Below are 15,240 nucleotides of genomic sequence, written 5' to 3'. Positions count from 1 at the left end.
AAGTCCACCCTGGCCCCCACACAAAGGGTGGAATTCATCGGGGCCGTCCTGGACGCCACTGTGGGCAGGGCCTTGCTGCCATTGCAGCGGTTCCAGGCCTTGTCGGCAATCGTGCAACGACTACAGACAGCCCCCTTGACGTCAGTGAGGACGTGTCTAACCCTGTTAGGCCACATGGCGGCCTGTACTTTCGTGACCAATTACGCTCGGCTCCGCATGAGGCCACTCCAGTTGTGGCTCATCAGTCATTACAGACCGACAAGACAGCCACTAGATATGTTAATCACGATCCCCCAGAGGGTCTTAGATTCTCTCGGCTGGTGGCTGGACCAGTCAGTGTTGTGTGCGGGTCTCCCCTTCCGCCCATCTCAGCCCTCGGTGTCCCTAACAACAGATGCCTCAGATCTCGGCTGGGGGGCCCACGCAGGGACCCTGAGGACGCAGGGCCTGTGGTCCCAGGAGGAGGTGGGGCTACACATCAACATGCGGGAGTTGAGAGCGGTCCGTCTTGCTTGTCAAACGTTCTGTCATCAGCTCCAGGGTTGTTGTGTCGCGGTGTTCACCGACAACACGACGACCATGTATTATATCAACAAGCAGGGCGGCACCAGATCCTCCTCCCTGTGCCACGAGGCGATACGACTCTGGGACTTTTGTGTAGCCCACTCCATTCACCTCATGGCTTCCTTCCTCCCCGGAGTACGGAACACGCTGGCGGATCGATTGAGCAGATCCTTCCTGTCACACGAGTGGTCCCTTCGCCCAGACGTCGCCCTCTCCATCTTCCGGAGGTGGGGTTATCCCCGGGTGGACCTCTTCGCGTCCAAGGGGAACAGGAAGTGCCAAGCGTTCTGCTCCTTTCAGGGCAGGGAGCCCGGGTCGATAGCGGATGCCTTCCTCATCCAGTGGTCGACCCACCTGTACTATGCGTTTCCCCCATTCCCGTTGGTCCACAGGGTCCTTCTGAAGGTGCGCAGGGACAGGGCTCACGTGATCATGGTAGCCCCGGCATGGCCCAGACAGCACTGGTACCCCATGCTGCTGGACCTGACCATAGCCGACCCAGTTCCCCTGCCCCTTCATCCGGACCTGATTACCCAGGAGCACGGGACCCTCTGTCACCCGGACCTGCAGTCGCTGCACCTAGCGGCGTGGCTCCTGCGTGGCTGACTGGCTCTGAGCTGCGCTGTTCCACGCCGGTGAGGGAGGTGCTCTTGGGCAGCAGGAAGCCGTCCACAAGAGCGACATATTTGGCCAAATGGAAGCGCTTCTCCTATTGGTGCGTGGAGAGAAATCTCCGCCCTATGGAAGTTTCAGTAGCCGACATCTTAGACTACATTTGGTCCCTCAAAGGGCAAGGTCTGGCCATATCGTCGTTACGAGTCCACCTAGCAGCTATCTCCACCTTTCACCCGGGTGCGGATGGTCGCTCTGTTTTTTCCCACCCGACGGTGTCTAGATTCCTTAAGGGGCTGGAACGTTTATACCCTAACGTCCGTCCCCCTGCTCCAACCTGGGATCTTAACCTGGTGTTGTCCCGGCTCATGGGGCCCCCCTTTGAGCCGTTAGCTACTTGCTCCCTGCTTTACCTCTCTTGGAAGACGGCCTTTCTAGTAGCTATCACCTCAGCTAGACGGGTGTCGGAACTCCGGGCTCTTGTGGTAGACCCCCCATATACGGTCTTCCACAAGGACAAGGTGCAGCTGAGACCACACCCTGCTTTTCTCCCCAAGGTGGTCTCAGCCTTCCACGTCAACCAAGAGATATTCCTCCCGGTTTTTTTCCCGAAACCTCACTCCTCAGGCAGGGAGCAGCAGCTCCACTCGCTTGATGTCCGTAGGGCTCTCGCGTTTTACGTGGAGAGGACTAAGCCCTTCCGCAAATCCCCCCAGCTTTTCGTGGCGGTAGCGGACCGCATGAAAGGGCTTCCTATCTCCTCCCAGAGGTTATCCTCATGGGTAACGTCCTGTATCAGGACCTGCTATGACTTGGCCCACGTCCCTACGGGCCGTGTGACTGCGCATTCTACCAGGGCGCAGGCGTCGTCGCTGGCTTTCCTTGCCCGTGTGCCCATCCAGGAAATCTGTCGGGCAGCGACCTGGTCATCGGTCCACACCTTTGCTTCCCACTACGCCCTGGTCCAGCAGTCTAGAGAGGATGCGGCCTTCGGATCTGCTGTGCTCCATGCCGCGACTTCTCGCTCCGACCCCACCGCCTAGGTATGGCTTGGGATTCACCTAACTGGAATGGATGTGAGCAATCACTCGAAGAAGAAAAGACGGTTACTCACCTTTGTAACTGTTGTTCTTCGAGATGTGTTGCTCACATCCATTCCACACCCGCCCTCCTTCCCCACTGTCGGAGTCGCCGGCAAGAAGGAACCGAGGAGCGGGTGGGCCGGCAGGGATATATATTGGGCGCCATGGCGGCGCCACTCCAGGGGGCGACCTGCCGGCCCACTGGAGTTGCTAGGGTAAAAAAGTTTCCGACGAACGTGCACGCGCGGCGCGCACACCTAACTGGAATGGATGTGAGCAACACATCTCGAAGAACAACAGTTACAAAGGTGAGTAACCGTCTTTTACTGGCATGCGAAACCTTAAATTAGAGTGAATAAATGAAGACTTGGCACACCACTTCTGAAAGGTTGGCGACCCCTGCACTAGATGAACACAGTGGTCCCTTCTGACTTTATAATCTAGAAATCAATTTCAGGGTTGCTCTGTTCCTCCTTCTTGAAGGATGCTCATGGTGTGGAGTTAAGGGGGAAAATGATGCTGCTTTGGACTATTGATCTTGTCAGACCCTGTTGCTAATTCTTACCTCTGCACGGGGAGGAGATTTTATGTGATATTGGTTTGCATGATCTGGACAGTCTTTCCCACAAAGAACCTCAGACAAGTCTGTCCTGAGTCCTGTCAGTTTTCAGAGGATGCACTTTTTGCTGTGTACGTTGGCTGGATTGACAGGCAATATGTAAATAGTGCTTTGGACCAAGGACTCAGGAGACCCGGGCAAGGATTTGTCAAAAGTGACTAGTGATTTTAGTTGCCTGATTTGATGCCTTTTAGAAAGAGGCCTGATTTGGAGGAAGTACTGAGCACCCACCCTCTGAAAACTAGACCCTTTTCCAATGTCTCTAGCTGAGACCTCTCCCTCCCCCACTTCCCTTGGGCCTGGATTCTGTTTCCAGCTTTAACAACGAGGAGTCCTTGTGGCACCTTGGGGACTAACAAATTAATCTCTAAGGTGCCACAAAGACTCCTCGTAGTTTTTGCTAATACAGACTAACATGGCTACCCCTCTGAAACCTATTCCCAGCTTTGCCATTCATCTCAGGCAAGTCATCCACCTGTCTTTTTCCCTCATCTGAAAAATGCAGATAGTGATAGTGATCATCCTTTGTAAACTGCTGTGGGATATATGAATGTTAGGAGCTGGATATTCCCCCTTTTTGACCCGAGTGGTTAGCCACAATTTGGGGTCCCCCAGGCTGTTTGGTTAGGAGGAGAAATTGATGATAGCATCAGGTTTTCTTTGATGCAATCCTGTTTATTTACAAAGAATGTACAGAGTGCTGTTTCTCTGAACACAGCAGGAATCAAACAACAGGACATCTTTGTTTGATGTTTCTTTGCTCCCAGCTGCTTTCAGCCAGCACTCAAAAGCTCTCTCTTGGCTTTTCCTAAGGGCCCTTTCCCAGTGCTTCTGTGTCTGGTGCATCCTGGCTGTTTTCTCTTCTCACCCCTCTGCTAAAACAATACCCAGGGAAGCCCCTCTGCCTCCTGAATGAAAATGCCTGAGCAGCCTCAGGAGCCAAAACACACAGTTTTGTTTGCAGGCCCCCTGATGTTTCAGCTCTGAGTCCATAAAGAAGCGTTAATAGCTTCTTACAACTCCCTTTAATGAAGGGCAGCAGTTACCCCCTTCTCTCCCAGTTTTAATGAGCTTTAACCCAACCCTTGCCACTATCCGAAGGGGATTCCTTGACAGACAAAGGGCTATAGAAATATCTGTCACTGCAGGACATAATATCAGATCCAAACCCCAAGGGATGTTACTCTGTTGCCTGATTTTGGGACAGTTACTACTATTATTATATGTTTGTACAGTGCCTGAAACAATGGGGCCCAGACTTGTTAAGCTGTCTGGGGGCAGGACTGCTATGTTTTTAGAGTTGGCTGGGAAATGGAATTTCCATTCTGTGGGAAATTCTGACATAATGGCATAAATGATTTTTATTCTGATTCCTAAATTTTCCACAGAATGGAAGCTCTGAAAAATTTTGATTTGGAACCATTGAAACGTTTTGTTTTGATAATGTCAAATTGTTTCATTTTAATAAGGTAAAAGCATTTAGTTCATGTCAGAACAATATATAAATTATACTATACATTAAAAATGAATATAATATAAACGGCGAAATAAAATGAAACTGAATCATTTAGCCTCTCATTTTGTATCAATAATGTTGGAATAGTTTGGTTTGTCAAAACACTATAAAATATTAAATGTAAGTCAATACAGTGCATATAATCTAATATTAAAATTATTATAATATAGAAGTAGAAACAAAATAAAGTTAAATGAATGGTTGAAACAGTCTAAACAAATCGCTTTGACTTTCTTCCATTGAGAATTTTATCAAAAACCACGTTCCCTCACATTGTTTCAGTTTCTACCAGACTATTTTTCTATGAAAAACTGTTTTGTCAAAAAGGTTTAGTCCAGCTATAATTATTCTGTTTGCCTGATGCAGTGGGGCCCAAATCCTCTAAGTTCTGTTGCGATATAAATGTTGCATAATTCTAGTGTCCTATAGAGGATAAAAGCCCTACTACAGCTGTACAACAAGGGATGCTTCAGGAGTTACTCCCTGTTATTAGCCATGCTGTCAATACATCCTATGAGCTAGGGAGGCACCATGGTCTAATGGGTTAGCATCAGACTGGAACTCAGAAGACCTGGGTTAAATTTCTGTCTCTCCCACTTGCCTGCTGGGTGACCTTAGGCAAATCACTTTAACAGCCCCTTGACTCATTTTCCTCATGTATACAATGTGGATAATAGTACCAGCCTCCTTTGTAAGGCACTTTGAGAGCTACTGATGACAAGTGCTCTGTAAGAACCAGATGTTATTAGATCTGGACTACCTCATGACCAGCGTCTTTCCTCCCCTCACAGTCAATGCTGCTGCTGGCCCCCAAGCTGAACGAGAACAATCTCAACGTGGAGCTGATGAAGCACTTTGCCCGTCTGCAGGCCAAGGATGACCAGGGGCCCATTCGTTGCAACACCACTGTGTGCCTTGGAAAGATCGGTCCTTACCTCAATGCCAGCGTGAGTAGTGAGATCGTTTCCTGCATTCCAGGAGGACCCGATGCCAGGCGGGATGGGGGAAAATAAGACACAGACCCTGGTTTCTTTCCCAGGGTGATTTCCCTTTAAAATGCCTATTTCTCACCAAAGCTTCAGATGGTGCAGAGGAAGATTGTGACCCTCTTTAAGTGGGGAATTGTGGATTGTAGATCCCAGCAGTGGTCTAGCTTTCAGGAGAAGGGGACAGGAGGGTCTTGTGGTTAAAGTACCAGCCCAGAGCCTGGAAGGCCTGGCTTTGATTCCAGGCTCTGCTACAAAGTCAGTGTAACCTTCATTGTTCTTTGGCTGTAAAACATGGATAATCTTCCTTTCTCCCACCCTGTGTCTGTCTAGTCTATTTACACTGAAAACTCATCACGGCAGGGAATGTTTTTTTATGTATTTGTGCAGGGCTAGCACAGTGGGTCTGTGACTGGGGCTCCCAGGTGCTACCATAATACACATAATAAATTGCCCATTCTCTTGTTTCCAGACCAGACAAAGAATTTTGATCTCTGCCTTCAGCCGTGCTACAAAAGACCCATTTGCTCCCTCCCGGGCAGCGGGCGTCTTGGGATTCGCTGCCACTCACAACTTCTACTCTGTGAATGACTGTGCATTCAAAATCCTGCCGGTTCTGTGTGCGCTGACAGTTGACCCTGAAAAGACAGTCAGGGATCAGGTGAGTTGGATCTGCAGTGAAATTTGCAGAGCCACCAACTCCAAGCCTCCAGCTCTGATGCCCGGCACAGTGGGGACCTCCAACCTTGGACCTGTCCACTCTAGTGCCCAGTGTGATGGTGGCACCCAATCTCAGTTGGGGGTCAGTGCAGTCACTGGTGCAACAAGGGCTCCCACTGTACGATGGGGGTATCTCTACAGCATATAATAATAAAGTAACTTAAATCTCCTAGACTTTCAAGGCCATTCGAAGCTTCGTAACTAAGCTAGAAACTGTCTCTGAAGACCCATCTCAGCTCTCTGAACTGGGTGAGTGATCCTGATATCGTGCTGAAGTTTTCAGGCATTTAAACACCAAACAGAACTAATGGACCTTTTCCTCCTTTTCTTTCTGCTCCCTTTGCAGAGAAGGATGTTCACGCAGCATCAGCCAGCCCTGGGATGGGAGCAGCTGCCAGCTGGGCAGGCTGGGCCGTGACAGGGGTCTCATCGCTTACGTCGAAGCTAATCCGAACAAACGCCGGGACCACGGTAGAACAAACAACTGTGGAAACCCCCACTGGAGGTGCACCGGAGCCACCCAGTGTCGGTCAGTCTTTGCACAGCTGTAATCTCAAAGCTTGATTTGGGCTTTATTCACCCTGGGGTTGTGGCATCAGAGAATTGAGTAGCCATGCGGCAAATCTCACTGAAGCCAGCAGCACCATCTCAAGCGATAGAAGGAAATGCTTGTTTGCATGACACACAGTTAGCCTACAGAAGACTAGCCAGAGTGTAGTAGTAAGGATGGTTGCCTCTTTGGCTCAAGCAGTTGATCAGTATTTGGGACTTTGCATGGTTGTTTCCAGAAAAAGGGAAATCAGTTACGCAAGTCAGGTATATTTTCAGTTAGAGCTGAGCGAATATGTAATTTTTTTGACGGGGGTGATGATGGTGGTTGCTGAAATGAAAAACTTTGTTTCAGCTCAAAAAAACACCTGAAGCAAAATGAAAAACACAAAACACTTTTTGTTTGTTTATTTTTTAATCTAAGCTAAATTTGTAAATGAAACTTTTCTAAACAAAAAGTCAAAAGAGTCAAAAGAAACAGTTTTGACGTTTTTTGGGGAAAAGAAATAATTTTTTTAACTGAAACTATTTGCAATCTAAGGGTGAATATGGCATATAGTTTTAGTGCCCCTCAAAATGCATTTTTAGCTAATTTACTGTTTGCTGAATTTTGTTTTGCCCAACTTTAATCTTGATGTAATCTTGTTTATTTAAAAAGAATGCACACAAAGTTCTGTTTCCCTGAACACAGCAGAACCAAACAATAGCAGGCAGTTTTCTGATCAAGATTAAAGAAAGGGACCTTGTGATCATCCCGTCTGAGCTCTGCTGTAACACAGGCCATAGGATTTCCTTGTGTTAATCCCTATTTGAAATAGAGCAGGTCTCTTAGAAAAACATCCCATCTTGATTGCCCCCCTCATAACACCAACCCATCCGACCCTCCTGTTCCTTGTCCCCTGACTGCCCCCTTCCAGGATCCCACCCCCTTATCCAGCCCCTCTACACTCTGTCCCCTGACTGCCCTCCCAACCCCTATCTACATCCCCACCCCCTGACAGGCCCCCCGGGACTCCCACTCCCAACCCTCCCTGACCCCTGTTCCCCATCCCCTGACCGCCCCACCAGAACCTCCGCCCCATCCAACTGTCCCCTCCTCCCTGACTGCCCCCCAGGACCCTTGCTCCCTTATCCAAGCCCCCTGCTCCCACCCCCTTACCAGCAGCAGGAGCTTGCAGCCATGACACCCAGCCAGAACCAGCTGCGCACCCCACACTGCCCAGCGGGAGTGGCAGGCCAGAGTGTGGGCAGCGTGGCTGCGGGGGAGGGGCTGGGGAATAGGCTCCCCGGCCGGGAGCTTAGGGGACGGGCAGGACGGTCCCATGGCTGGATTTGGCCTGCAGACTGTAGTTTGCCCATGTCTGGTGTAGTGCATCCACCCGGTTAGCAAAAAATAGCATCACATTTAATGTAAAGGCAATATTTAGTTGCAAATCAGCATGTTTTAATGATTACAACCAGTGAAAATAACTTTTGGTTAGGCAAATAATTTAAAAGTACAAATGTAAAATAAAATTAACAATGGATGATTTAAATCCAAGTTTCCTGCTTGCTGATTTAACACAGTTCTCTCTGCACCCTATTCAAAATGTGTGCTTTATATCCTGTCTCAATTTTTCTAGTTTCCACTTCCAGCCATCGGATCTTGTTAGGTCTTTGTGTGTTACACTGACAAATTTCTGTTCCCCATGTGGGGACTTAGACTCAAGGAGCTCGATCTATTTAGCGTAACAGAGAAGATTCGGAAAAAACCTGATCCCAGTTTATCACTCTGTGCCCAAGAAGCTCTGTCCCTCGCTTCCTCTCTCAAATACTCAGTGCTTCCCTGGGCTTCCTGCCGCCAACACACACAGGCTGCAACTGATCACCTAGTCTCTGCAGTCTTGGCTCTGACCTGCCAGATGCATTGGTCAATCCCTCCATTCTTTGTAGCTGTCTCTACTACATAAAGTTGCTTAATTGCTCTTTCCGTTGGGTCTGCTTGGCGCACCCATTGGCTGTAGCTAGGGCTGTGATTGTTTTTGGATCCAAGATTCAGGTGATGGCAGCAATTAGCATCCTTCAGCATTAAAATATTAAATGAACAAGGGATTTGGAAGGGATCCCCTGGGGAAATTGATCCATAGCCATAGCATTCCCTGTGTTGACAAGCCTTAGCTGTAATAGGAGATAGGAGAAAACTTGGGCGCAGTTCATTTGAAGCGCTCAGTGCTGGCCACTGTAAGAGAAAGGAAACCTTCTAATACTGTAGGCTTTTGTCTTCAAGGAGCCAGCCACATCACTTCCCCGGCGACATTGCCAGCAGCTCCCATTCCATCCAGCCGATGGGATCTGGAGGGAGATGTGACCGAGGAAGAAGAGAACTCCACAGATAGATGGGACGATGATGACTGGGGAAGCTTGGAGGTGAGCAACACACTTCTGTCTGCAATAGAGTTTGTTTGAGGATGACAGGTGGGCTGCCTCAGTGATTGGAGTAAGGACTCGTGACCTCTCTGCTGAGTTTGAGCAGATTTGGGAGCTTATAGTCTGGTGGGGAAATTAGTAGAGTGGCGGGCAATTTTTTAGTGTAACTTATTTACTTACACTGCATGCATAGTCCTGGGGCAGAGGTGGTCACAAACAGCATGCAGGGCAATCCTGTTTCAGATTTCTCAGCCCAGATGCCAGTGCCCCATGCCCAGTTCCCCAGAAGAAGTTCTGCCCCAAGAACCTGCCAAAGTTAAAAATATTCTTCTTTGAGTGCTTGCTCATATCGATTCCAATTAGGTGTGTGCGTGCTGCGTGCATGATCGTCGGAAGATTTTTACCCTAGCGACACTCGGTGGGTCAGCTGGGACATCCCCTGGAGTGGCACCCTAATGGCGCCAGATATATGCCCCTGCCAACCCAGCACCCCCTCAGTTCCTTCTTACCACCCGCTTCCAGTCCATGGTGAGCATTATCCATGGCCCTGAAGCTTCCCGACCTCGACAGCACGCATGTGCCTCGGCCTAGTGGGACACATGGCATCTCGCACCTTCATGACCAGACATGCCAGACTATGCCTCCGCCCACTTCAGGCCTAGCTCTCATCAGTCTACCGTCCAGGCTGAGACAATCTAGACATGGTGCTCACGGTACCGACGGAAGTCTTAACCTTCCTGTCTTGGTGGTTGAAATCCAACATCGTATGTGGGGGGATGCCATTCCATGCCCCATAGCCCTCCCTAGTCCTAACCACGGATGCATCATCTCTGGGCTGGGGCGCTCACCTTGCGGACCTTCGCACACAGGGCCTTTGGGAACTGACAGCAGTATGTCTGGTGTGTCAGGTGTTCCATGAACATCTTCAGGGCCGTTGTGTCGCAGTCTTCACAGACAACACAATGGGCATGTTTTACATCAACAAGCTAGGGGGAGCGTGATTATTCCTCCTCTGTCAGGAAGCCATTTGCCTGTGGGAATTCTGCATAGCCCACTCAATCGACCTGGTGGCGTTGTTTCTCCAGGGAGTCCAAAACACCTTGGCACATAGACTCAGCAGGTCCTTCCTGGCTCACGAGTGGTCGATTCGCCTGGATGTTATCCATTCTGTTTTCCGGAAGTGGGGGTTTCCCCAGATAGACCTTTTCGCCTCTTGCGAGAATCGGAAGTGTCAGGTGTTCTGCTCTCTCCAGGGGCACTATCAGATGCCTTCCTGATGCTGTGGAAAGATCATCTGGCTCTACGCCTTTCCTCCATTCCCATTGGTTCACAAGGTCCTTCTCAAATTGCGAAGAGACAAGGCCCGCTTAATCTTGATCGCCCCAGCGTGGCCCAAGCAATAGACAGCACTCTCCTCGATCTGTCAGTGACCACACCAATTCTACTCCTGTTGTGGCCAGACCTGATCACTCAGGAGCATGGCCAACTGTGTCGTCCGGACCTGCAATCCCTCCATCTCACAGCATGGATGCTGCATGACTAACTCAATCTGAGCTGAGTTGCTCCTGCTCAGCGCAGCACGTACTCTTGGGTAGCAGAAAGCCCTCTACTAGGTCCACGTATCTGGCTAAATGGAAAAGTTTCTCCTGCTGGTGTGCCCTGAGCAATACTGCCCCTCTGGAGGTGCCAATACCTACTATCCTAAATTATCTCTTGTCCTTGAAACAGCAGGGCCTAGCAGTTTCATCCATCAGAGTACACTTAGCAGCAATGTTGGCTTTCCACTCGGGTGGAAATGGGCGCGCGGTTTTCTCCAATTCCATGGTCAGCAGGTTCCTCAAGGGATTGGAACATCTGTACCCACAAATTCGGGATCCGGCTCCTACGTGGGACCTGAACCTGGTCCTATCCAGGCTCATGGGTGCCCTGTTTGAGCCAATGGTCACTTGCTCACTTCTGTATCTTTCCTGGAAAACAGCTTTCCTCATTGCTATCACCTCGGTGGGACACGTGTCGGAACTTGGAGCCCTCATGTCGGACTCACCGTATACGGTGTTTCATAAGGACAAGGTACAGCTGAGACCACACCCTGCCTTCCTTCCTAAGGTGGTATCTGCCTTCCATGTCAACCAAGACATCTTCCTTCCAGTCTTCTACCTGAAGCCGCACGCCTCTCAACGAGAGCAACAGCTGCATTCCCTAGACGTTCGGAGGGCCCTCGCCTTTTACATTGAACAAACAAAACCCTTTAGGAGGACGACCCAGCTGTTCGTAGCGCAGACCAAGTGAAGGGCCTCCCGGTCTCCACACAGTGCATCTCATCCTGGATTACATCTCATCCGTGCGTGCTATGACCTGGCTGGTGTCCCGACTACGCACCTTAGTGCCCACTCTACTAGGGCTCAGGCTTCGTCCTCCGCCTTCCTGACTCATGTGCCCTTACAGGAGATCTGTAGGGCAGCAACTTGGTCATCAGTACATACCTTCGCTTCCCACTATGCTGCACTATGTGATAGTGCAGCAGTCCAGGGGTGATGCTGCATTTGGCTCAGCGGTCCTTCACTCCGCGACATCTCACTCCGACCCCACCGCCTAGATAAGGCTTGGGAGTCACCTAGTTGGAATCGATATGAGCAAGCACTCGAAGAAGAAAAGATGGTTACTCACCTTTGTAACTGTTGTTCTTTGAGATGTGTTGCTCATCTCCATTCCAAACTCTCCCTCCTTCCCCTCTGTCGGCAGGGGCATATATCCAGCGCCATGAGGGCGCCACTTCAGGGGGCGCCTCAGCCGACCCACCGAGTGTTGCTAGGGTAAAAATCTTCTGATGATCATGCACGCAGCACGCACACACCTTATTGGAATAGATATGAGCAACACATCTCGAAGAACAAGAGTTACAAAGGTGAGGAACTGTCTTTTAAGAGTAGGCAGCAAATATTTTTGCACTGCTTGCAGTAGCTCCCCTGAAAAAAATACATGAATGCATCACCAAGTTAACAACAGCTTTGCATATTTTCCAAGACTGGCCACTGCTCGTATGCAGAAAAGTATGCGCCACAGCACCATCCAGTGACTTCTGCCAAATTAGCTGCAGGCTCTATTGCTGCCTGGTGTGAGATTTTGCTTCCTTGTGTGCTGTGCCTCATTTTCTGTGCTTTTGCTTCTAGCAAGAGGCTGAGCAAGCCAAAGGGCAGGTGAGCCTGGATGACTGGAACACCCCGGAGTGGTCAGAACCAGCCTTGGTGTTGAAGAAGCCTGGGGCCAGGATGGTAGGTGACTTTCTGCACATGCTATCACTGTGATGCCGCACCATGTGCTGTCTTAAGTGCAGGTGTCCCTTTCTTTCATTTGGTCTCCATGGTCTCTGGGAGGGAGCGAGTAACGCTCAAGCTAATACCAACTGGGAAGGTTGTAGGGGCAATAGTGTGGCCTAGTGGATAGGGTATTAAACTGGGACTTAGGAGTCCTCGGTTCTATTCCTGGATCTACCACAGCCTGCTCACTGACCTTGGGCAAATCTCTGTGCCTCAGTTTCCTCATCTGGGAAATGGGGATGACATCCTTTGTTAAATGCTTTGAAATCGACTGTTGAAAAGTGCTGTATAAGAACTAAGGATTATTACATCTAGGAACAAATAATGTAGATTACGTAATGGGGCAAGGAAACTGTATCCTGGACTACAGTGACATCAGGATAAATAACCAAGTGCTCCCAGGGCAATGCTAGAGCTGAAAGGGCGCAAATAAACTTGGACATGTAAGCAGGGGAATATTGAGTAGGAGTAAAGGAAGAGGGCATCACCAGTGTCTGCGGTAGTGGTGACACCATTACTGGATACAATGTCTGGTTCTGGTGTCCACACTTCAAAAAGGATGTCAAATTGGAAGAGGTCAGCAGAGAACTATAAGAATGATTCCAGGTCTGGAAAATCCACCTTATAGGGAGAGCCTTGTGAAGCTCAGCTTGTTTAGTTTATCCCAGAGAAGGCTAAAAGGCTATTTGATCGTGGTCTTTAAATTAAGTCTGTCAACCTTTCTCGCCTTAGTCACCATATGGCCCTCAGATGGGAATAACCATTGTTCAAGTGCCTACTAGTATGAAAGACAGTGTGGTCTAGCAGTTAGGATGGCGGGCAAGACTTTTCCCATTCCTGACTTTTATCTGTTGAGCCTGGACGCTCTAAGTCACCTCTTCTAAATCTTGCAGGTAGAATATGACTAGTCCAGAAGCCCCTTCAGTTCCTCTCTCATAGCTCATTTGTCCTCTTTTGGTGGTTCTGATCAATCCTCACCCCCACCCCCAAATCATTAACAGACCAGCAGCTCCTCCAAGAAACAGGAATCAGACTGGACCAGCTCTGGTTGGGAGGTTGGATCCACATGGAGTCACAAGAAGTGGGGCACTCAGGGACAAAGTTCCGTGGCAGAGGACAGCTGGGAGGAGGATTTTGATTCCCGGACAATGCAGAAACCGACCCCCTCACAGCAAGCTCCCTTGGCCCAGCCAGAAGGGACCAAACTGGCCAGCGAATATGATTGGGACAGCTCATCAAGTGCAGAGAAACCAGATCCTTTCTTCTCCATAATCCCTACTCAGAAGTCAACAACAGAGACCCAGGTAAGTTTCTCCATGTCTCATGATCGTGGATGGGGTTTGTGTGTGTGTCAATTCCCAGCTCTGCCACTTACTACCTGGATGACATTGTTTTGGAGTTTTTTGGGGAGGGTGTACACACCCCTCAAAGGCCAGGAAATGGCTAGTGCTATTCCCCCCCACCCCTCACCACACACACACACACCATTTAACTGAAGTTCCAGGGGAAGGCAGGGTGGGATACCCCCTCAGTTTAGGGCTTAGCTACTTCACGTCTCTTCCTTTGTGGAAAGATAAATGTGTACTGAGTGCTTCCACCAGTATAGTGCATAACTGTGAAGGACTCCCCTGAATTCTAATTCTGTGTCTAACTTCAATTGCCAGAGACGCATGGATGCCATTGGCGACTGGGGTACAGAGGAAAACTGGGAATCTGTGGACTCTGACCAGGGTGAGTTGTTGAAGCAGCAAAGTTGCACATGATTGTTCCATCCAGCCATTCCTACTAGCTGGGAATTCTTGTGTCTCCCTAGGGCTCAGCAGGGCAGAATTAGCACGCAAGAAGCGAGAGGAGCGGAAGAAGGAGATGGAAGCTAAACGGGCGGACAGGAAGGTGGCAAAGGGACCTATGAAACTGGGCGCCAGGAAGTTGGACTGACGGGCAACAGAGCAGTGGAAGCTTTAGCTATAGCTTGTACATATGCTCTTAGAATGTTAGTTTATACATACATCAGCAATAAGGACACCCCCTCAGCCAGGTACACTCACATGCAGAGCGATGCACAAACTTGTGGTTCTACTGTATTTATTCTGTACAGCTTCTCAGTAAAAAGCAGGTAGGGGTCTGTGATTGTGTGGCTATTTACATTTTTCCTGTATGTGCTGCAATCTTTCTTGTATATAAAGGGTGTAGGAATAAATTAATTTTAAATGATCTGTGTTTAAATCAGAGACACTTTACAGACTAGTCTCTTAGAGAGAGACAGTTAGCAACAGCAAGACAGAAAGTGACACACAGTCTACGCTCTTAGCGATAGAGATACACACACACTGTCTAATTCTCTTAGCAACAGCCAGAAAGAGAGAGAGACAGAGAGAGAAAGTCTAGTCTCTTAGACAGAAACTAAGAGTGAGAGAAACATACACACAGTCTACTCTCTTAGCCACAGCTAGGCAGATAGAGACAGAAACAAACACACACAGGCTACGCTCTTAGCCATAGCAAGACACAGCCACTAAGAGTAAGAGTGAGACAGACACACACAGTCTACGTTCTTAGATGACAGCCAGTCAGCCAGAAAGAGACAGAGAGACATACACAGAGGGTACGCTCTTAGCTGCAGCCAGCCAGAAAGAGAGAGAGACACACGCTACTCACTTAGCCAGCCAGAAAGAGACAGAGAGAAAGTCTGAGTGAGACAGAGGCTCTGCTCTTAGATGACAGCCTGAAAGAGAGTGAGACAGAGAGAGGCTATGCTCTTAGTGATAGTGTCTGTCTAAATAGCCTCTCTGTGTGACTGTCTGAGCCCTGGTCGGTCTACACCAAGAGGTTAGATCAATTTTAATACATCTACACAACCAATCCTGTT

The 15,240-nt window shown here is 49.3% G+C and overlaps 1 protein-coding gene across 1 annotated transcript in view; it reads left to right on the top strand.

Annotated features, from left to right (window-relative positions):
- The window catches only part of SCYL1 (SCY1 like pseudokinase 1), a 28,919-nt gene extending 14,334 nt beyond the window's left edge, over positions 1 to 14,585 (top strand). Inside the window, exons 10-18 of the mRNA XM_050958869.1 lie at positions 5,185 to 5,340; positions 5,852 to 6,040; positions 6,273 to 6,348; positions 6,446 to 6,628; positions 8,915 to 9,054; positions 12,225 to 12,326; positions 13,373 to 13,675; positions 14,036 to 14,102; positions 14,185 to 14,585. Of these exons, the coding sequence (XP_050814826.1) occupies positions 5,185 to 5,340; positions 5,852 to 6,040; positions 6,273 to 6,348; positions 6,446 to 6,628; positions 8,915 to 9,054; positions 12,225 to 12,326; positions 13,373 to 13,675; positions 14,036 to 14,102; positions 14,185 to 14,309 (1,341 nt within the window). The 3' untranslated portion in view covers positions 14,310 to 14,585. The remainder of the gene's footprint in view (positions 1 to 5,184; positions 5,341 to 5,851; positions 6,041 to 6,272; positions 6,349 to 6,445; positions 6,629 to 8,914; positions 9,055 to 12,224; positions 12,327 to 13,372; positions 13,676 to 14,035; positions 14,103 to 14,184) is intronic.
- Positions 14,586 to 15,240: the final 655 nt, after the last annotated feature.

The sequence above is a fragment of the Gopherus flavomarginatus genome, chromosome 6, assembly GCF_025201925.1.
Source record: "Gopherus flavomarginatus isolate rGopFla2 chromosome 6, rGopFla2.mat.asm, whole genome shotgun sequence".
NCBI classification, from domain to species: domain Eukaryota; kingdom Metazoa; phylum Chordata; order Testudines; family Testudinidae; genus Gopherus; species Gopherus flavomarginatus.
The sequence above is the reverse complement of the archived record's forward strand: the minus strand, read 5'-3'. Positions and strand labels throughout refer to the sequence as shown.